The 22224-nt window shown below is 42.9% G+C and overlaps 1 protein-coding gene across 1 annotated transcript; it reads right to left on the bottom strand.

Moving 5' to 3' along the window:
- Positions 1–368: 368 nt before the first annotated feature.
- STOML3 (stomatin like 3) lies at positions 369–20998 on the bottom strand. Its single transcript, XM_039236118.1, has 7 exons — positions 20947–20998; positions 9345–9490; positions 9190–9262; positions 6500–6582; positions 4867–5070; positions 2837–2971; positions 369–1106 (listed from the first exon to the last, which is right to left on the bottom strand). Exons 1-7 carry the CDS (start codon positions 20996–20998, stop codon positions 882–884), a joined length of 918 nt encoding a protein of 305 aa, XP_039092049.1. The 3' UTR covers positions 369–881.
- Positions 20999–22224: the final 1226 nt, after the last annotated feature.

Here is a 22224-nt window from a genome sequence, read left to right as displayed (position 1 = left end):
CACATCTAAGCACCGTGCTCTGTCCCACATGCTGACAAAGGTGCCGGGCGGCTGCGCATTGACTCCCATTCTGGGGAGGGGGATGGGCACCGAGAGAGCTGAGTCCAGTCTGCCCTGGGGGTGGCGATGCGCTTGCAGCTGGGAGCTTCAGTGCCTCTTCAGTCTTGGGACTTCAAAATCCATCAGAATTGGGGCGCCTGGGTGGCTCAGTCAGTTAAGCGGCTGACTTCAGCTCAGGTCATGATCTCGTGGTTCGTGGGTTTGAGACCCGCATCAGGCTCTCTGCTGTCAGCATAGAGCCTGCCTAGGAGCCTCTGTTCCCCTCTCTCTCTGCCCCTCCCCAGCTTACGCACACTCTCCCTCTCAAAAATAAGTAAACTTTTTAAAAAATCCATCAGAATTTCAAACATTGAGGTGGGGGGGGTTGTTGTAATTATTGGAGATTTAGCAAACAGTTACTTGGGAATTATAAAGCAAATACCTAGTATAAATAGGAGGCCTATGTTACTTTGTAAATTGTCTAGAGAGCTTCCCCAAACTAATCAAAAACAAAGCTTAAGTCTTAGTCGCAGTCACACAAAGATTTCCTCCCCTACTGCAAAAACAGCTCCTGCGTTAAATCAGGGAAGACCTGCTAGCTGATTACTAATAAGCTGTTTATGCTCTTGAATAATAAAAGTAGTACACAGACCTCATTATTATTATTATTATTATTATTATTATCATTTGTAGCCTCTATGGCACTTCCTTGCTAACGCTACTCCAGCTGGGGAGTGGCTCTGCTTCAATAATATTGATATTCTCACCACTTCTAACTGCTGGGTTCTCCTGATGAATAGAAACAGCTCCCAAAGCAACTGGCTGGCTACAGCAGGGAGCCCTCAGGCTCTGTTAGGAACCTTCTTATGGTTGTTGTAGCTGACACCACCAATGCCTTCCAGGATATTCATGGGCAGAGGAAACACAATGGTGGAATTCTTCTCTGTGGCCACCGTGGTTAAGGTTTGCAGGTAACGCAGTTGCAGGGCTATGGGGGACTCGGTCAGCACCATGGAGGCTGACTTCAGAGACTTGGAAGCATTCATTTCTCCTTCCGCTGCAAGGACCTAAACGGACAGAAATAAGCAAGTTCAGAAATCAAAGCTTACAAGTGTAACTAACCAGGGCTTTCTGTTTCCGGCTGTGGCGGCTGCATACTGATGCCCGCCTCCCTGCCAGCCCCCACTTTCCCACACGGTCTCTTCTACTTACTTCTGGCCTGGCTGGGGTGAGAGTTTCACATCCTAATGTGATCAGAGAAATTTGAGGAGGTTGCAGGAAGCAGGGAGAGATTTTACAAATTATGAGTCCCTACATTTCATTTGCAAACAAAATCAAAGCCCTGACTTTAACCCAAACTAATACCGGGCTGTCCGCCCTAGTAACGCTCTCGCGTCCCTCTGGGGCTTGCCCATCCACAGAGTTAGATTTCAGAGAAGTCTGAAATTCAAGGCCTCCAACTGGCTTCTTTCTGTTGTTTTTACTTATCCTAGGAGATGCTTTTCATTTATTCTCTTGCCAGCTTAGCCTCATTCTTACAATGGAAGAACTGTTTGAACCTCTCTCTGCTCTTGATTGCCAGTGCCACTCTGAAAATACTAGAAGGCTCTCTTTAGAGCTCTCTCTCCTCCTAGTTCTCTCCTGCCCAGCACTGACTTGCAGCCCAGCCATGAGCAGTCCCTGTCTCTGTGGCAAAGCGCCCTCCAAAGTCCACCGCTAAGAAGCTGCTAGAACTCTGCAGATTAATGAGAGAGAGGGAAGGGATGAGAGCAGAGGAAAGCTTGCGTTGGTTCACAAGGAAGATTCTGAAGGTATGCAAAGGGTTTCTCATCTTAGTGGGTTTTTTTTTAATGTTTATTCATTTATTTTGAGAGAGAGAGAGAGGGAACGAGCATGCACAAGCAGGGGAGGGGCAGAGAGAGAGAGAGAGAGAGAGAGAGAGAATCTCAAGCAAGCTCCCTGCTCAGTGTGGAGCCTGATGCAGGGCTCGATCCCATGACCATGAGATCACAACCTGTGCTAAAATCAAGAGTCAGACGCTTAACCAACTAAGGCCCCCAGGCACCCTTCCTCTTAGTTGGTTTCTGACACGCCAGAAAAGCCATCTTCACGCAGATGTGAAGGCTACAGGCCCAACAGATTCAAAAGCATTCGAGGCTAGGCTATGCTCACATCTTGTGATTCTGACCCGGATTGCATTTAATCACCCCCACCACTCCCTTTTAATCCAGTTTGCTTAACACACTTAACAATCATGTTCACAAGACACGCACGAGGTTGGCTACCTCAGAATCGCTGGCCTTCAGATGGTGACTCCTCCTAGTGCAATGAGTACAGATTAATGTAAAGGATTGTGGAATCAGTGTACTGTATGCCTGAAACTAACCTAGCACTGTCTGTCAGTTATACTTCAGTAATTAAAACACACACACACACAGTCTCTAGCTTTAAAAAATGTACATTCCTGAGCCACAAGAGACTGCTTCGCTGAGTCCGAGGTGAGGCCTAGGAATTCGTGTTTGCTGCGTTAAGTTCTCTCTAGGAGACTCCAAATTGCAGCCCGACTTAGGACCCACCTCGGTAAGTCACTCCTGACCCAAGGCCCATTGCCAAACTTCCTCCAGGTAGGTTAAGCTGCCCATTATCTTTTAATTCAGGAGGAAATTCTCAGTAAGAATGGTGAAAAAGAAGCCCTTTTCTAATCAAAATAATTGAAAAAGCCTGATCTTCCATTCAAGCTCTATTCTTGTCTGCTCCAAAGGTAGACATCTTGCAGTGTAGACGGAGTAGCCCTTACCCTGGCCCTGGCTTCCCGGGTAGCCTCAGCCTCGGCTGCCATGGATCTCTGTAACTGCACGGGAATCCGGACGTCTTTGATTTCCACTCGGGCCACCCGGATCCCCCACAGCTCGGTGGCATCATCAAGTAAGGTCTGTTTCCAAAGCAAAAGAAAGGACATTGATGAGAAGATAGGGGTGATTTCTTATACGCTTTATATTTGCAGGATAAATTCTGCTTCTTTTTTTTCCCTTTTGTATTCACGGCATTTGGAGTGGACAGTTTGGGAAAGGAATAGGAGTCCTCATTAATCATTTCCAGCAATTGAAGCATAACCTGATAGATCTTTCAAAAGCTATCAGGATTCGCCCCCACACGATTCCTGATGAAGTATACGTCATCCATCTAGAGTTGAGCAAATCCCCCACATTTTCTTGTCATTGACATGAAGCAGGCCACAACGCACTGGCTTCTCAGACATTCCTGGATTTCATCCTGCCTCCGCCATTTGCAGCTGTGAATCATTGGGCCAGTTACTTAACCTCTCTGATTCTTAGTTTTCTCATCTATAAAAGGCTTCCTTTCAGGATTTTTATGAGACTTGGAGATAATATATGTAAGAAATCTACCAATGCCTCACAATAACTCAATAAATATTATAAGGTACTTTTTGAGATATTATGTGCCTTCCTCCATTTAACCTCTGCTCAGTGGCCAGTTTTAAACAGGTAGCCAGGGATATTTATTTTTGGAGAGCACAAGCAGCCTATAATCAAAGATATTCTTGTCCTTTGTAAAAACTTAAGGCCACTGAGGCTATCATGTCGGTTATCCTGGATGGGGAGGGATGAAAAAACAAATGCCTTGAGGAAGAGTAAGATCAGACAAATAGTAGAGATCTCTGTGCTACCAAATGGCAAGATCTCTTGCCTTTCCATGATTTCTACAGAACCCTGGGAGATGGGGAGACCCCCCCAAGAAGCCGGCGACCAGACTGTGTCAAACTCGCAGGGCCCTTACAAATGACCTGGAGAGTTACGCAGCACTGATACTCTCTCAGAAAACCTTGGGATCTTTATGCCACAGCACGGGCTCAGGAGATGCAAAGGACCAAAGTTGAATTTCCCTCCTAACTTACAGGAGGGAGGCTCAGAATCAAAACATAATTGATTTAAAAACATACAGAAATCTGTCTCTAAACTGGGGTGTGCAAGAGGTGAGGTGGCTACATCAATATTATAATTATGATTATTATAAATATTAGTACTGATACGGGTAGCACGATGTGAGATTTTCCAGGAAGGGCAGGCTGGTGCTGCCTCCATTGAATCCCGTTCTAACGTTCCACTGACATGCAGAAACATATGGGCGTCTGAGAAATGGAGACCCCTCCTCTGGAGTAACCTAAACTGAAAAGGACTCTCACCTCTTCAGAAAACCTAACGTGAACAATGCTAACTCATAATTTTGAATTCAAAAGAAAATGGATAAAGCGCACAATTTCTATGGCTCCCCTTCTCCTGCTCCAATGTTTAATTCTACACCTTGCGGGGCACCTGGATGGCTCAGCCGGTTAAGCATTCAACTTCGGCTCAAGTCATGATCTCACTGCTTGTGAGTTCGAGTCCCAGATCAGGCTCTATGCTACTAGCTCAGAGCCTGGAGCCTGTTTCAGATTCTGTTTCCATCTCTCTGCCCCTCCCCTGCTCATGCCCTGTCTCTCTCTCTTTCTCTCTCAAATATAAAATAAAACACTAAAAATATTTATACATAAATACATACATACATACATACATACATACATAAATACATACATACATACATACACAAATATCACCTTGTGATTGGAAATGAATAAAACCAAAAACTGAGGCCCAATGTTTAGAGCAGCTGTGTGTGTGTATGTGTGTGTGTGTGTGTGTGTGGTTTTTGCATGAGATCCTGGGAATGCACAGGAGAGGGGTTCTTTGAACTGCTGATGTTTGCTAATTACTGATCATTAAAATGAATGAACTGACAATAAAGGGTACTCGTTCCCAGCATCTGTACCTGGATGCTATGGGCAATCTCTTCTCGGCCCGCTAAGATTTGGGACAAAGTTTGCGTCCCCAAGACGTTTCTCAGAGTAGTCTGAGCCAACAGAAATGTGGCTTGGTGGACATCATTGACATTAGCCACTGCCGAGACAGCACTATGGATTCTGTAATAGACGACTCCATCCACTTGAGTAGTCACAGAGTCTCTGGTGAGGATCTGAAGAGCAAGAACAGGGAGAAGCACGTGTTTATTATGACTTTCATAGCGACTGACAAAGTGCCAGGCAGAGAGGATCCCTCTCCACAGAAGGGAGTGTTCCTGATTACAGCTCATGCCAGCTTCACCAACGATCTGTCCTGGCTCAAGAATATCACTCTAGTTGGAGACAAAATTCCTATACATATGTAGTCCGTACTCTTCCCTGTAACGTCATCTCAGGGAAGTCCTCCACCCCATAGGCAGAGGCTGTTGATTGGCCATGGTGAGAATAAGCACTTCTATTTTACAACGTAGCAATTGGACCTTTCTGGAATTCTACTCTCTAAACAGAGGTAGAGCACTTGTTTCCCTAATACCTGAATCTTTTCGGTTTTCAGTTTTTATCAGATTTGATGACAGCAGTGCCTCTTAGGAAACCTAGATGTCACCAGAGACCTTGTTCTATAGTCAAACAGAGACGATGTTCTATATTCTATATTTTATAGAGGCTCTGCCTTAATCATTCTGAGTAACATGACAAGGTGCTTTGCAGCCAGTGAGAGATCTCTGGCAGTATGTTAGGAACAGAACTTAGAACTCCCCTCTCCCATCTAGAACTGTCGATGATGGAGCCAGACAAGACCCATGATAAGTCACAGGGCATCTCGAACTCTCTCATGACACAGGCTGAATCCTAAAGTAAGGACTCCTCAGTTCCCACCAGTGCCATGACGACATGACTGTTGGATCCTGACTGAGTTTCCTGGACCAGAGAGAAGAAAACTAACGTTGACTCATAACCCTCTCATCATCTCTGTCCTCCCAGATTGTAGGGCTCTACTCACATTTTCTTTCCTCTTCCTGAATCCTTCTGGTTATTAGTAACTCTATTTCTCTTCCTTGTTGCCCAATTACTGGTCCTGGATGTTTATTTACAGTGCTTTAAGAACTGAAAAGAATTATTTGCAATCCAAATGCCAGTGGGCTTTATGCAGTGTCTGCTCTTTCCCTAGGCCCACCCACTGTGCTGTATCCAATCACTATATATATAAATGATGGAGCTGTTACTGAAGAATCTTCTGGAAAGGTGACAGCGAGGATAGTATCATAACCAAACCCTGCCTTCCACCAAATTAAATTCAGCTCCTTTATACAACTTACCTGACCTTTCCAAGCATCTTGTCTATTGTCCTCCACCCCAGCTTCTCTGCCAACTGGATCTTTTCTCTCTCTTCTCTGGGACGTTCCCCCTCCCAGGTCTTATAGTAATCTAGCCCTTGCCCTTGGCTTTATTCTCAACCAGAAAAGCAAAGCCCAGTGGTCTTAGGACCCACCCACAGCTCCTCAAGCAGGTATAGTTTGAAAACAAATTGTAAAATTTCAAGTGTCCATATAATGGGGAAGATACAGGTTTTATTTCTAGTGTTTTCTCTTTAGCCAGCATTACCTCTTGTGGGGGAATGTTGCAGGTAACAGTTCGGAGATCCACTTTGACAAACACATCTATGCAGGGCAGGACCAGGATCAAACCTATGAAAATGAAAATATAGCTTAAAAAAGATCCTTGACATTTAATTTTTAGATTCATTTTTAAAACATCCAACCCACCTCTATCCAAGGGTTGAATTTGACATTAATTTAAAAAGGTATATTGGAAATCAGTGCACTTACTAAAGGTATCCATACAAAAATTTAAGTGATAGGTTTTTTGCCTTAAATATCAATGACTGTCAACATTCTCACCCATCATCAACAGCACTAGAGAAATAGTAGAATTTAAATCTCAAGATTTCAGAGTCCCTCAAACCAATGTACTTTAGAATCTGCAGTTTCCGCAGAACTGTGTTCTGGTTCAAATATAGTGGGATTTTCCAATTATAAACATTTTCACTTCTCTTTGAGTTGTGAGGTATTAGGGTTTGGGGCTGGGTGGGAGAAGGATGGAGATAATAAAATTCAGTTGAGAATCCTCTGAATCCTTCACATTAGCCTGGTAAATGTCCTCAATAGCAAGAATCACAAATATTAGAACCACAAGGGAGGTCAGCGAGATGGCAACACCTAACCAGTTTCATTTACCAGAAAGATTTTAGGCTGCTGGTTTTGTTTTCAAAGGAGAAACAAGTTTGTAGGTTGTGTGTCATACAACAGAGAGCACTGCTAACGTGCTTTCTTTTGGACCCTGAACTTTTCTGCCTAAGATACTTCCTTTTGGTGGCAGGTCACTGGTTGAGGTCATGATCCCTAAAACTAGAGTGAAGTCTTAGCCCCAGCACTTACTGGCTTGGGATCTGGGAACATTCACATCACTTTCCGGAGCTTCAGCTACTTAATCTTTAGAAGATGGCGGTGCACATGAAGCATGATATAACATGATAAAGAAATAAAGTACTAAACACAGCTAGGTATGTATTAAGTGCTCAAGAATTGGCAAAACTTATTATTATACTTGCATTATTAAAGAATAATTGACAATTTACAAAGGTGGAGAGGTTTTCCGTTAGCAACTTGGCTTGTTTCCCTCTAGTTCTTATGGCTTTCTCAGGTAACTCATTAGCCCCAGAGACACGTATGACGAGAGTAGTTATCCTGGGACATTTAGTGGTGAAATCTTCTGGGAAAACTCATTTAAGAGAGATACACTTTTCTCTAGAGTCCTCCAAGTTATGGCTACTGTACTTCTCTCAAATCCAACTCTACCCTCCTTAGACACCTGGCCTCACCAAATGCACCATAACCAGCAAGGGGTCAACCTTGGTCTGTTATACATGAGTTAGATGAGTCTAACACTTCCTTTTTTTTTTTTTTTTTATTTCTAGGAGAGAGAGAGAGACAGCATGAGCAGGGGAGGGTCAGAGAGAGAGGGAGACACAGACTCTGAAATAGGCTCCAGGCTCTGAGCTGGCAGTCAGCACAGAGCCCGACGTGGGGCTCGAACCCACGAACCGCGAGATCATGACCTAAGCAAAAGTCGGACGCTTAACCGACTAAGCCACCCAGGCGCCCCGATTAGTCTAACACTTCTATCTGGACAGACTCATAAAAACATTCATCATAAGTAATTCTTACCCTTTCTCTTAGGTTCTTTATGGAATTAGACAAGTTGGATCATACTACTTGAAATGACCACCTCTCTTTAACAAGCTTCTGCCTTTGAAATTCCTTATATTTTTTTATGCAACAGATATCTGAGTGCCTACCATGGTGCATGGTCAAGTGCAGAGCACTTGCAGTATCACAGTGAATAAGAGAGGTGATAGTCCGGTTGGAGAGAGAATGTGTTTACTCAAGTACGTCATAATAAGGAGAAGGAAACAAATGTTATTGAAGAAGTATTGCATAGAACCCATCTTTTCCATGCATCTTCTAAGATGCTGTTTTCGATGACTTTGCCTTTCAAAATATTAAAATTTATCATATGAAACTGTCATGTTTGAAAGTCAAGAACAAATATTAGCCACTTCATATAGCTCAACTACATACAGACCAAGATAAGTTGTGGGAATTAAATCAATATCTTCTAGAGTTTTAGTACCTCATATCTTCCCATGCCGCCCCCCTCCTAAATCCCAGCCTTTTAACATGAATTTAGAGCACTTTTCATTCTAGGGCAGAGAAAGGATGAAAAGAAACACTACCTTTGGCCAAAGGAGTTGGACAATGGCTTCCAGCTCTATATTTCTATTAACCTACTTTCCAGAAGCGGACACTGCCTTTTACTTTTCCATTAGCTCTTTTTGAGGAGTGAGAATCAAAAACCAGCTCCTGGAATCATCTTTTCTGAGTAATTTAATCATCTACCGTGGCCACTTACTCCCTCCCCTCATTCTTCTGTCACTCTTTCAGTGGTCTTGGTAATAAGGGACATCTGGCCAATGTAACAGAGCCAGTTTTGCTCATGTTCATTGAATCTCTCAGAGGGAGGGCCAGATTTCCAAACTCTCAAACTAGCGGTTTAATGGTCACTCAGTTAACTTGCATAACAGAACAACATCCTTCAATTGAACAGAAAGGCAAGAGTTCCAACTTCCTGTGATGTTTTTTCTTCTCAATAGAAGGTGCTGGGGAAATTTTGGTGGCAATAGTTATAGTATTAGGTGTCCATGATCTTTGTCAGGGGCACCCCCAGTGTCCTACCTGGCCCTCTCGCTTTGTCAGCTTGGATGCGGCCCAGTCGGAATACAACAGCACGCTCATACTCCTTAATGATCTAAGAGATTAAAGGAGAGCATTTAGTCTTAATGGTTCACCAGCTCATACAGAGAAGTCCAACTTATTTCCCAGGGTATTACCTTCAAGCACATCCATATGGAGATGGGGAAGGTAATGATCATCAACAGGACAGACAGGGAAAACAGGATCCAGCCACATACACCAAGCCGTGTACTGCTGATGCCTAGGAAATGAGGAGGGAAGCAAGTCTGTAACTTATGTGCTTCTTAGAAAAAACCATTCAGCTGCATGAGGTAAGGATACTACCCAGACGGCTGGCCATGCCTGATGGCACAGAGGCGGAGATCAAAATCCATGCACACCTGTAAATGCAGTAAACACACACACTATTCATTCAGGGCTTTAGATTGAAATTGACCTGTCCCTTCCAAGCAAACTCTCATCGCAATCAATAATAATAACTACCACTATATTTAGTAGGACTGACATGGTTTATTATCCTCAAAACATATAAAGCACTGTTGCCCAGAGCCTGGACTACCTACATCAGAGTCCTTAGGGTACCATTTTAAAAGACAAATTCCTTCACCCTCAGGATTCTCCAGGTTGAAATTGAAGACAATCTCTTAGGTTTATAGGTAGGTGATGTTTTCCCCAAAGGGAGACAGTATGGCCGGAAAAACATTTTGAGGAGCCCCAGGTGTGAGTTTCTATGAAAGATCTCCTACCTGCCAATGCTGTGGCCTTGGGTAAGGCACTCAGTCATTCTAAGCTTCCACTTCCTCATCTATGGGATGGGGATGGAAGTCAACTGCCTTGAAGGATTTGATGAGGACTAAATGGGATTATTTTTATATGGCCCTTGACCCATACATTAATATCTACATTAGTAAATGTGTATTATTACCTTTAGTCTCATTTTATAGATATTGCAGGGACTTGTCAGACACTGGTATTTGACATTTCTGACTTTTCACAGAATTTTGTCAGAGTGGCTCATTACATTGGATGTCTTTTTGCTAATCCCACATTCTGACGACAGGGGCATTTTGGCTTAAAGAATATTGCCCTACAGTGCAAAGTTCAAATCATGCTTCAATCACTGAAAACTTCAATCATTTCAATTACATAATTTCTCAGGTTTTAGAACTCATGTTTGTAAGACAGGCAGGTCTGGCTGACCATTTTATGCTTATTTTATTGTTTATATTCACTATTCCACGCTCTTTTTCCTTCTCATTCCTTCTGGTTCTCTTCTTGACAACCGCCCCCACCTCCGACTGACTCCCCTTCTCCACATAGGCACCTGAATTAACTGCATTTATTAGATACCTTCACCCAGATAATTCCACAAACAACTTAAACTATCTCTAGCTCCATTAATGCCTAAACCATCCACGTCATTGTCCACGTTAGAGACACAGGGTTATCGCTTCCTCTTCCCTGTTTAACGGCGGAAGTCACTAGGTCTAACTGATTGCACCTCAAGCCCATCTTCACGTATCCACGTTACTGTTACTGACTCATTGGTGCCCATGCTGTCAGTGTACGGACACTCAGGAGAGCTCCAGGATTCTGCTCTCACAAACAATGCTGCAATGAGTGCTTTCTCATATGTGTGTTTACACACGTGTGTAGGGTAAATGCTTGGCGGTAAGAGCGTTAGGTCAGAGATTAGTATCTACACTCTGTTAGCTGCTAGGTGCCCTTCAAAGACTTTCTACTGACCCGCACCATCGGCAATAGCACTCTGTGACGCTGCCTCTTTCCACAGGCCCCTCCTCACCAGCTATTTTGAAGCTTCTCAATTATGACATTCTGATAGATGAGATGTATCTACGTTTTAGAGCCATATTTAGTATTAAAGCTTTGGGAGCAAATACCCTTTAATAGACTCCAGATACACATAAAGATATACTCAACAGCAAGAAGGACTTGCCTGCAAACCCAAAGTTTACATTTTCAAAATATCACCTTCCAAAGGCTTGGCCCATACTGAGGTGGATTTGACTATCATTGTGCAGGGTAAAAAGACATTTTGTACATTCTGATAGAACCTTGGCTGCATTTTGTTTATTCGTGTTTTTATTGCTATTAATGACACAGCCTGTATATAAACATTCTCATTGTAAAAAAAAAAAAAAAATCCAAAGCAACATGGATAAAACTGAAGTCCACTTTCATCTAGAAAGGTCCCATAGTTATTGATTTGGTGTATTTCATTATAGACCCATTCAATGTATTTATATACATATAACTATCATTAGAAAACATTTAGCTTAGAGGCCACTGGGTGGCTCAGTTGGTTAATCATCCAACTTTGACTCAGATCATGATCTCACGGTTTGTGGGTTTGAGCCTGGCATTGAGCTTTGGGCTGACAGCCTAGAGCCGGCTTCAGATTTTGTGTGTGTGTCCCTCTCTGCCTCTCCCCTGCTCGTCTTCTCTCTCTCTCTCTCAAAAATAAATAAATATTTTTTTAAAAAACCACTTGGCTTAGATTTGTAGATTTGGTGAGCCATGGCACCGCACTAAACAACTTCTTAAAAAAACTGAATGTATCTTAAAGATGCTTCATGTCAATACATGCAGATCGACCTCATTCTTCTTAATTATCACACCTGCTCCATCTTGAACCTGTATCTCAGTTTCTGTACCCATTCTGTTGATTGATCTGAAGGTGACTTGCGGTTTTGCCCCTACCGAGCTTCACTCACAGAGACGTGCCTCCGGGGCTTCGTTTTCGCACTTGGTTATAGCCTACAGCACCAGCGGAAACTTACACAACCTTTAGGACTACGGCTAAACACTTAAAGACTGATAACTTACTTATGTGAGTCGAGGAAGTACGGGAGATTATTCCAAATCACTCTCCCTCCCCCTTATATGGCACTAGAAGTAGATATAAACTGTAGTAACACAGGCCAAGGGACTTGGTTGCTTATTTGGCTCGGTCAACAGTATTTAAATATTAGGTCAATGCTACATACAGTCCTTGCTCACAGATCCGCTTTACTATAAAGTAATTATTTCTTCTCTGAGCAGAAATAGCAGAAATAGGTTTTTGTGACACTGTTCCAAAACACCAAAACAGAAGAATGTACACTACACATCAGGAAAATGAAAAGCAAATGCACAAAGGGATAATAATACACAGCTTCCAGAAGGGCAGACCTTAAAGACCAACAATACCACTTTGCAGCAAGACTGTGCAGCAATCCAGCCCTTAGTAGGCAAGTTGATACAGTCATCTTGAAAAACTATTTGCAAATATCTACTAAAGGTAAACACACTTACTCTACGACTCACTCTTCCACTTCTAAGTAATACGTAAGAGAAACGAGAGGTAATTACAGTGAAAACGTATTCAAGAATGGTCATTGCAATTTTATTCATAAAATTCAAGAAATGCAGAGCCACCGTAATCCATCAACTGTAAAATGAATAAATAAAACAGTGATGTACTCAGATAAAGGAGTACTACCCAGAAAGAAAAATACAAAAGACAAAGCTACCGCCATATGCAAAATACAGATGAAGCTCAAAACAAAATATGGGGCAAAATAGGCTGTACCCGAGAGTGCATACTTTTCAACCCCAGTTGTAAGAATATACACTGTATGGGGTGCCTGGGTGGCTTGGTTAAGCGTCCGACTTGCACTTAGGTCACGATCTCGCGGTTCGTGGGTTCGAGCCCCGCGTCAGGCTCTGTGCTGACTGCCAGCTCAGAGCCTGGAGCCTATTTCAGAGTCTGTATCTCCCTCTCTCTCTGACCCTCCCCTGCTCACACTGTCTCTCTCTCTCTCCTAGAAATAAATAAAAATATTAAAAAAAAAAAAGAATATACACTGTATGATCCCACTTACTTTGTATCATTTCATTCAAGAACAAGCACAACTTATGTATTATGTTTGAAATCAGCGTAGTGCTGTCTCTAGTTAGTGGGGCAGGTGACGTCTGGGTACTGTCTGGGGAGGGAAGAGGCAGTCTCTAGGGTGCTGTCATTTTCCAGATCTCCATCAGGGTGCTGATTCCATAGACTTACACATATCAAGGCTGTGGACATAAACAAAGACCGACTAAATGAGAAAAACAAATGTTCTTTATTCAGGGCTTGCTATCTGGCGAGAGAGTCAGCCTCTGTCACTTCAATTTTGTCCGGGACTGAAAGGTAGGCAGAGGAGTGGGAGAGCTTCCCGGCGGAAAAGGGGAAAGGCTTCAGGTGTGCCTGATCGGGAGCTGTTGGCATGGGGGAAGCTATCAATGGGCTCCCTGGAAGGGGAGCGTCCTGTATGATTGGTTAAGAGAGCATATGTAGCTTTCGTTAGTTGGTCCTAAGTTGGAAGCGGGGACAAAAAGTAGAGAAGCTGTCCGTTATTGATCAAGTCCTGGCCCTTCGGGACTGACAGTGACAGAAGTTATTGTTTAGCTTCCTGAATTGTGACTAGATATAACCATCTAGTTTCTTACAAGACTGGCTGACAGCAGGCTGGCTTCCTGGGCTCGTTATTACAGATAAGGGGGTTGCTTGGGGGGACAGGCTGCTACCGGCTGTTACTCAGAGTTCTATTTTTATACATGGTCCAGCCATTGTCTGTTTGTATATTCAGTCTCTCCAGACAACCTCTCGTGCACTTATTTGTACGTATCTCATGCTTCCATAAGTAAGTCGAATAGGGGCGCCTGGGTGGCTCTGTCGGATAAGCATCCAACTTTGGCTCAGGTTACGATCCAGCCCTGTGTCGGGCTCTGGGCTGACAGCTCTGAGCCTGGAGCCTGCTTCGGATTCTGCGGCTCCCTCTCTCTCTGCCCCTCCCCTGACTCACACTCTCTCTCTCAAAAATAAATATTTGAATAAATAATGAATAAATAAATAAATATTTCAGATAAAGGCCAGAGGCTATAAGGCCAGGCTAGAATTGAGGATAGAAAACTCACTGCTTGCTCTGCATCCTCAGAGAGAAGACAGAGAGGACGGGAAGCCTTCAGCAAAGCCAGCCTGCAGACAGACGGACACAGTGCCCAACCCCAGTGAGCAGTGGAGTCATTCACCGCACATTCTAATTAAGACGTCTTCACTTGAAAGCTAGATGACATCCTATTCACCACGCAACCCACTTAAGTCTTAGTTTCCTCCTCTGTGAACACAATAATAACTGGTGGTGAAGACTAAGATAATTACATGTAAAGGATATTAGCCATATCAGGAGGCCCTCTAACCAACCAACCCGCTGCCTAAGATTGTCCTAGAGGTGTATTTTGGTCAGTCTTGGGGCACCTGGGTGGCTTAGTTGGTTAAACGTCTGACTCTTGATTTGGGTTCTCAGAGTCATGAGCTCACAGTTCCTTAGACCAGGCCCCACATCGGGCTCAGTGCTGACAGTGCAAGAGGTCTTGGGAATCTCTCTCTCTGACTCTCCCCTGCTCATGAGTGGGCACTTGATCGCTCTCAAAATAAATAAATAAATGTTTAAAAAGGATAGTCTTAACATTTCCCTCAGCTGACTAAACAGTAAACAGATTCTTACAGATTCTTGGCCCCTGATCTCTGTTTTCTTAGAGCATTTTCTAAGAACACTTATGGAAAGTTCTTTCTCTGAGCCTTCAAGACATAAGTCCTTTTTCTTAATGTTTATGTATTTATTTATTTTGAGAGAGAGAGAGAGAGAAAGAGAAACAGAGAGAGAGAGCAGGAGAGGGGCAAAGGTGGGTACAGAGAATCTGGAGCACGCTCTATGCTGACAGCACAGAGCTTGACGTGGGGCTTGAACCTACAAACCTTGAAAATCATGACCTGAGCCGAGATCAAGAGTCTGAGGCTTGGGGCACCTGGGTGGCTCAGTTGGTTGAGCGTCCGACTTCAGCTCAGGTCATGATCTCACGGTCTGTGGGTTTGAGCCCCGCATTGGGCTCTGTGCTGACAGCTAGCTCAGAGCCTGGAGCCTGCTTCACATTCTGTGTCTCCCTCTCTCTCTTCCCCTCCCTTCCTTATGCTGTGTCTCTCACTGCTTCTTAAAAATAAATAAACATTAAAAAATAAAAATTAAGAAAAAAAGAGTCTGAGGCTTAACGGACTGATCCACCCGGGAAGCCCAGACATATTTTTTTTTTTTTTAAAGATTTTTAAAAGCCTCTTGCTAGGATTATTTTCCCAAGGACCCGGGAGCCCATCTTTTGAAACGTAATCATCAGGGAAGGCAGTATTCCCAGGGTCTGTGTGACGGGGAGCCTGAATTCAGGGGGTGCCTTGCTCCAAGTTGTAACTACACCGCCTGTCAGAAAGATATGAGAAGTGCATCACCCAACACAGATGGCCTCTGACCGCCTCCTAACCTCCTCCACCACTTTTCCAGTAGCTCGTTCCAGGCTTTAGAAACCCTATCTCCTTTATTTTGACACAGTTGTTCACACTGAATTCTGGCCTCTCTCCTCTATTGCAATAGTCTTCACTAAGTCTTTTAACTTTGGTGCACTTACATAGTACTTGATTTCATTTTATTTTTTGTGATTTGCTTTCCTTTACCAGATAAGATTCTAAATATCCATTGTAGATATTCTAGTCCATCCAGATGAGGGCCCCTCTATAAGGGCAAGAACTACATTTTCAATAATGTACAATAAATCCCTACCCCTGAATGTGTCTCTCTCCCAAAGTAATGCAGCACCTGACTGTAAGTTCTTACTGAAAGAAAGAGAGACCAGATCTTCAGTGCAAAACTATTAAATCAGAGCAAGACGATGATTTTATCATCGCTAGATTGTGACTACATTTCATAATTATAAGAGTTCTCTAAAATGTGAATATTCTGTCTCAACCACAGAACAATGATTGGTGCTGAATAGTTACATGAACATGACAACACATGAATACGGAGTTCCTTTTTACCATTCGATCTTTTATAGAAACATGGAACATATATTTTGAAATAGAATGGTTTCTATTAAATGTTCAAGAAGGTGTAAAAATAAATGCTTTTAATGCCTTATGCCCCCCACCTTCAGCTTAAGAATTCAAGCACCGCCAACCCAAGGCAAGCTCCTCGTGTGGCCCGTGTGATAACCTCTCCCCAGATGCGCCTTGCCCTGCAGCCTCCTCACGACAAATTCCAATGAGGCTCCATCGCATCAGTCAAATGCAGCAGCAACTCCCAAGCATTACGTGGACTCTTAGGAAATCTCTAATTCAGCTTCAGGTGGCAGGGCTTTGGTCTCTCACCTCTGGGTCTAGCTGACGAAGCTACATGCTAACAGCACGTAAACACCCGCTGCGTTACAGTTAAACACTGGTGTTCTCATACATCTTTGTGCCTCTGCGTGGGCCTTTGTGCCCCCCAGGCCCCCACTCGCACCCCACGTTCTCCTCTCCTTCACCTAGCCACACCGCTACCCTCACATTTCACCTTTTCTAGGAAGATTCTTCTCTCTCACCCCCACCTTTGGGCGCTCCTCTTCTGACTTTCTAATACACCCTCTATTATGGCTTTTCATAGTACGTTGTAGTTTTCAGTTGACTTGTGCGTCTTGCTTATAGATCTGCAGGGCTTTGAGAGCAGGCATTTTATTCTTAGGTCTCCATCTTCAGATATATAGTAGATTTTAAATTCATTTATTGAATGAATGAAGTGAACGGCAACCAAATGCTTCGAACGATCAAAGACGATGCTCAAAAAAAAATGACGTTCAGCAGCAGAATAGACTTCTCGATCAGTTTGAAGTTTCTTTTCTGGAAATAATGATCCGTCAGATGCGATTCTGTTTGCTCTCAAGAGAAGCAATTAAACTGAGAACCAGATGTCCTCACATTTTCTCCTTCATGCTACTGCTCTACTGTACCCCTCATACCATGATGAGAAGAAAATGGAGAAAATGTTTTCCGTCTGAAGGCATCCAGGATGAGCCTCCCCAAACTGTTCTGCTTTGGCACTTGGGTTATTCTGAACTGAAGATATGCAAGGCCCTAAAGACTCAAGATGAGCTTTTTACTCCTGCTTAGCTGGTCCAGGAAGAAATCCATCCACAGAGATAATTACAAAGGCTGTGGTTAGCTAGGGGGGGATGGCAGGAACTGTTTGTTAGAATCCCTCTCCGTGTCCCACTGTTTCTATCTGGTATGACAAACATTTGTTTACCAAACATTCACCCTTCTCACCTTCCTGTGAGTCTGAAGCCCCAGACCCTGGCCCCTTCTTCTTGGCTCGGGATGGCACATAACCCTCAACTGCCTGACTGTCCTGAAGCCTCTTGTGTTTGTGTGAGGTTCATGTAGGTACAAGATTAAGTTTGTTTTTCTCCTGTGAATCATCTTATGTTCATTTAATTAATAGACCAGCCAAAGAACCTAAAAGTGTAGAGAAAAGATTTTTCTTCTTCTATGAAGAAAAAAGTCTCTTCTCCTATCATTCTTCTGTCTCCTCAACCTCCCTTTTCTATATGAAATAACAACATGACCAACAGCAATGACAAATACTTTGTCCTTAAGATTTATGTCCAAACAGTCTCATGATTGTGTTATCTATGACATGGGTAAATAAAAAACACTCTGAGAGTCCAATGGAGAGATAATTAAGCAAACCATGACATACATACACAATATCATATCATGAATAATTTTTTTTAAGTTTTTTTAAAAAATATTTTATTTATTTTTGAGAGAGAGATAGAGACAGCATGAGCAGGGGAGGATCAGAGAGAGAGGGAGGCACAGAATCTGAAGCAGGCTCCAGGATCTGAGCTGGCTGTCAGCACAGAGCCCGATGCGGGGCTCGAACCCACGAACCATGAGATCATGACCTGAGCTGAAGTTGGATGCTCAAGCGACTGAGCCACCCAAGGGCCCCATATCATGAATATTTTTTAAAAATTTTATGAAGACCTGAAAATTACTATGGTATGATGTTAAAAGAAAAAAAGCAGGAGAATGAAAAATTCTATGGACAATATGATCCCAAGAAGCACAAAATACATGCATAGAAAAATATTGGAAGAAACTGACCAAAATATTAATAGCGGTTAATTCTGAGAGGTGGAAGTATGATCGGTTTCTATGGAAGGGGGTCCGAACAAATCTCCCCAAAGTGAGCCACTTGAGCATGAGAGTATTCGAAGAAGAAATCAACACCCAGTGGGCTCAAGAGAAATCTTCATTCCTCCCTTAACTACCTAGAAAAACTTAAATCGGGGGTGTTTCCCAGAATGAGAGTTCTTACCAGAGATGAATTTTCTCTGAGTGGCCCATCTGTATGGCAGAGCAAACATCTAGTTACCAAATACCTCCTCTTATTGCCCTGAGAATTGCCCTCCTCCCCTTTAGAGCCCCAGGGCCTTAGCTCATTCCTTGGGTCAGGTGACATATATACCTCATTTTACCTTTCTGTCTTTGAACCTCTTATGCATGTGGGGTTCCTGTTTGTACAAAACTACATTTGATTATCTCCTGTTAATCAGTCTCATGTCAATTTAAGTCTGAGGCCAGCCAGAGGAGTCTTTGAAGGGTAAAGGGAAAGTTTTCCTCCCCAACAACATTGTCCTAAGTTTTCTTAATTTTTGACATGTTTATAATATTAAAAGGGAATTTTTAAATAAAATAAAAGTAATCACATCAAGTAAAAAAAAAAAAATAAGGTCCTTTGTATTTCCACATCAGGAGAGCCCAGAGGTTTCCCAGGGGAACAATAAAAAGGGTGTGGAATGAGATCCATCACCTTCCCTGGGCCTGGGGATGTAGTGTTACAAGTTCTTCCCTCTTTCTATTCACTTCCTGTCCTATGGAGATACAGTCATTTAATACAGTCCGCAGTTTCCTGGTTCTTTCTCCAGAGAATCAAGGGTTTTAGGTGCCCAACATAAAATCTCAAGTGAAACCCTCCTGATAATGACTATCTTTTCATTGCCTATAAATCATCTTCCCTCCTGCCTGTTTCTCTGAAATGGGCACACAGCTTGCATCAAGGAACATTTTTCAGGGAAAACACAGAATCGCTGAAGAGAAATTCTGTGCTACTCAAAGTATAGTCTCAGCCTGGCAACCTCACCAGCTTGCAACTTACTTGGAGGCAAAACCTTGAGCCCATCCCAGAACTAGAGCGCCAGGCCTTCCACGGGTGAGGACCAAAACTCCGTGTTGTAAAAAACTCCCTGTGGGGGGGGGGGGATTTTTTTTTCATATTAACACGGAGAAGAAATTCTAAGACTTGATGATTAAGATTCCAATTGGCTTCACTTTAATTCTTAAAGAGAAAAGAAACAAAATAAGGAATGCGAGAGAAGTCAAGGGCAAATGAGTAGTGTTCTAATCATTTACATAATGTTTAACCATCAGGTGGAGGGGGAAGGGAGCCCGAATTTATAGCACTCTATAGATTCGATCTCCCCTTGTGACATCATTGAACTTGGAGCTGGGAAGAGATGCACCCTGGTGGCTTCTGAAAGTTTGTACAAGAAGCTGGTGGCACAGTACAGCAGAAGTCTCCTGCTGGAGAAGACAGCAAGGGCTCAATTACTCATTTAACTCTCTCAACATTTGCAAGTGGAAATTTCTGCATAGCTTGAAGCACTAAATAAGGTCGACTCCTTGATGTATCCAAGATGGAGGAGGGCAAGGGCGAACTCACCCCACAAATCTCTGGAGAATGACTGATAACCGCATCTCTCATAAATTGCCCAAAGCGTATGAAATCAGAAGTTCTAACATAAAGACTCCATTTCTGTTTGTACTGTGATAGTGCAGGGTTTTCGTTATATCAAAAAATCAAAACCAAGTACCCCTCTGGACAGTGTTAAAAATCTCAGTGGCTCTAGCGCTCCATTTACGCAGCTGTGGTCTTCTCTTGTTGAATGGAAGCTAACGCGTCTCAGGAAACTTCTTGTTTGAAAAGATAATGGAAGGTTCTCTTGGGAGATCTCCCTCTTAAATATCCAAGGGATATTTACAGCCTCCAACATATCAGTTTAGGCAAATATCTCACGCATATTCTTTTTCTTTTACAAATTGATAATGCCAACTGTGTTTCCTATTTCCAACTTGCATTGCGACTTCGTAATATAAAGTATTAAGAGGATGGGTTAGGACCCCCCTCCCTCTCCACACGTACGCACATACCTACACATGGGCACATGGGCATGTGCATCAGCATCATCCTCACTTTCTAGAACTCCAGCAAGTTTATAAACTCCCCAAAACTCAGTTTTCTCCCTCATAAAATGAGATTATACAAGAAGCTAGCTCAGAATGATTGTAGGGTTTAAAAATATAATGCAAGCAAAATGCTTCATGATACTGGCATGCCATCCAAGGTGGTAGTTAGTGCTGATGGACTAAGTTTTATTTTCTTCAACGTTTCTCCACATATCAAACATGAGGCAGCTCAAACCAACCTTTCTTTTTAATCACGGCATCAACAGCTGATATTTGAAAATGGGTACATTTCGGCCTGTTCAACAGGTCTTTGCTATGTAATGCAAAAAGAAAAAATAAGAAGGTAAAGATAAACACAAATTCTATCTTACACTGAAGAAAAGATCAGATTATAGCCTGCTGTTTGAGAAGAAAAAAAGAGTCGCAAAAAGCAGTGAATCCAAAATCCTGGGCTCTAACTGAAATTGACACCAATCCCAGTATGTATTAACCCCCTTCATGGGTACCCTGTAACTCTCAGAAATGCCATAACTCTCACTTTGCTTAACATACAAAAAACAAGTTTAGGGCGGAAAAGGGAGACTTACCCACTATGTTGTCTTTATCCAGCTTCTGGGGGGAAGATGCCCCAGGATCCATCTCATTCTTGAGAAGCTTTTATGCTTGGCCAATTTTCATGGGTTTGGAGCCAGGCCTGGGCTCCAGGCAGCACCCAGATGTGCTTGGGACAGGGAAAGGAGAGAGAGACAGAATGAGCAAGAGAGAGAAGTTCCTCGCCTTTCCTGAGCACCCTAAGGAGCAGTTTCCCTGGTGAAGGAAGCCTGTTAACATAAACAAAACGATTTCTTTCATGAATTCAGACTGCCTTTGTTCAGAGAGAACATTCAAAAGACCATGACCTTTGCTTCCTGTAAAATATCTCTAGGTAATTCTCTATATTGTTTATATTTTATAACACACTTTTATGCATCTTGTGTGATTTGTTCACAATGGGCTGTTGATATAGTATACCTCTTCTTATGTTTCAGATAATAAGATTTCATTCAACTCAATCTATACACTGGAGTGAGCGTTCTCTTAAAACTTGGATCTGATAATGTTACCATCCTGCTTAAAGTAATCAATCCAATGATTACTTTAATGACTGCCAATTGTTAATATAGCAAAGACTAAAATCTTAGTGTCTCAAAAGTTCCTACTTGCCTGTCCCTTTCTCCCTTTCCAGTCTCACTCACACGATAATCCCCTCACTCACTTAGCAAATAGCCCCACTGGCCTTCTATGACTCCCATTGAAGCTATCTGGGTCCTCTCTGCCCCAGGGCCTTTGCACATGTTATCATATGCATAATTATCTGGTTAATACTTGTTTCTTCCTCTAGACTAGGGGCTGGCTAACTACAGCCTGCTAGCCAAATGTGGTAGGTCACTTATTTTTGTAACTAAAGTGTTACTGGAACCTCGCCATGTCCATTTGTTTCTGTGTTGTCTATGGCCGGTTTTGTACCACACCTGCATAGTTGAATATTTGCTATAGAGACCATGCGGCCTGCAAAACCCGAAATATTTTCTATCTATCCCTTTACAGAAAATGTTTGATGACGCCTGACCTTTACGATAACTTCCATAAGGGGTGTGACTAGTTCTTGATTTTTTTGCCATAGCGCCTGCTGCGTTAGAATGACGCAGGCACATTGCTGAGGCCCAACAGATACGTGTTGAATGAATGAATGAATAAGTGATATGTCAACGATAACAACTCACAAATGACAACACTCTTTCTCGAATCCAGGTCCCTGGGCCCTTGCCTCAGGAGGGCTTCTTTCATCAGACCTCTTAGGGTCAAAGTCAGTGTAGGTCTCCCTC

The sequence above is a fragment of the Hyaena hyaena genome, unplaced genomic scaffold (genome assembly GCF_003009895.1).
Source record: "Hyaena hyaena isolate Hyena2069 unplaced genomic scaffold, ASM300989v1 scaffold_106, whole genome shotgun sequence".
Lineage (NCBI taxonomy): Eukaryota > Metazoa > Chordata > Mammalia > Carnivora > Hyaenidae > Hyaena > Hyaena hyaena.
The sequence above is the reverse complement of the archived record's forward strand: the minus strand, read 5'-3'. Positions and strand labels throughout refer to the sequence as shown.

Excerpts from the sequence above, each read along its gene's own strand:
- STOML3 (XM_039236118.1), bottom strand. The coding sequence starts at position 20,998 with ATGGATCCTGGGGCATCTTCCCCCCAGAAGCTGGATAAAGACAACATA. Across the intron at positions 9,491-20,946 it reads GGATAAAGACAACATAGTGG|AAGCACATAAGTTACAGACT; the intron begins GTAAGTCTCCCT and ends GTTTTTTCTAAG. Across the intron at positions 5,071-6,499 it reads GCAACATTCCCCCACAAGAG|ATCCTCACCAGAGACTCTGT; the intron begins GTAATGCTGGCT and ends CTTGCTCTTCAG.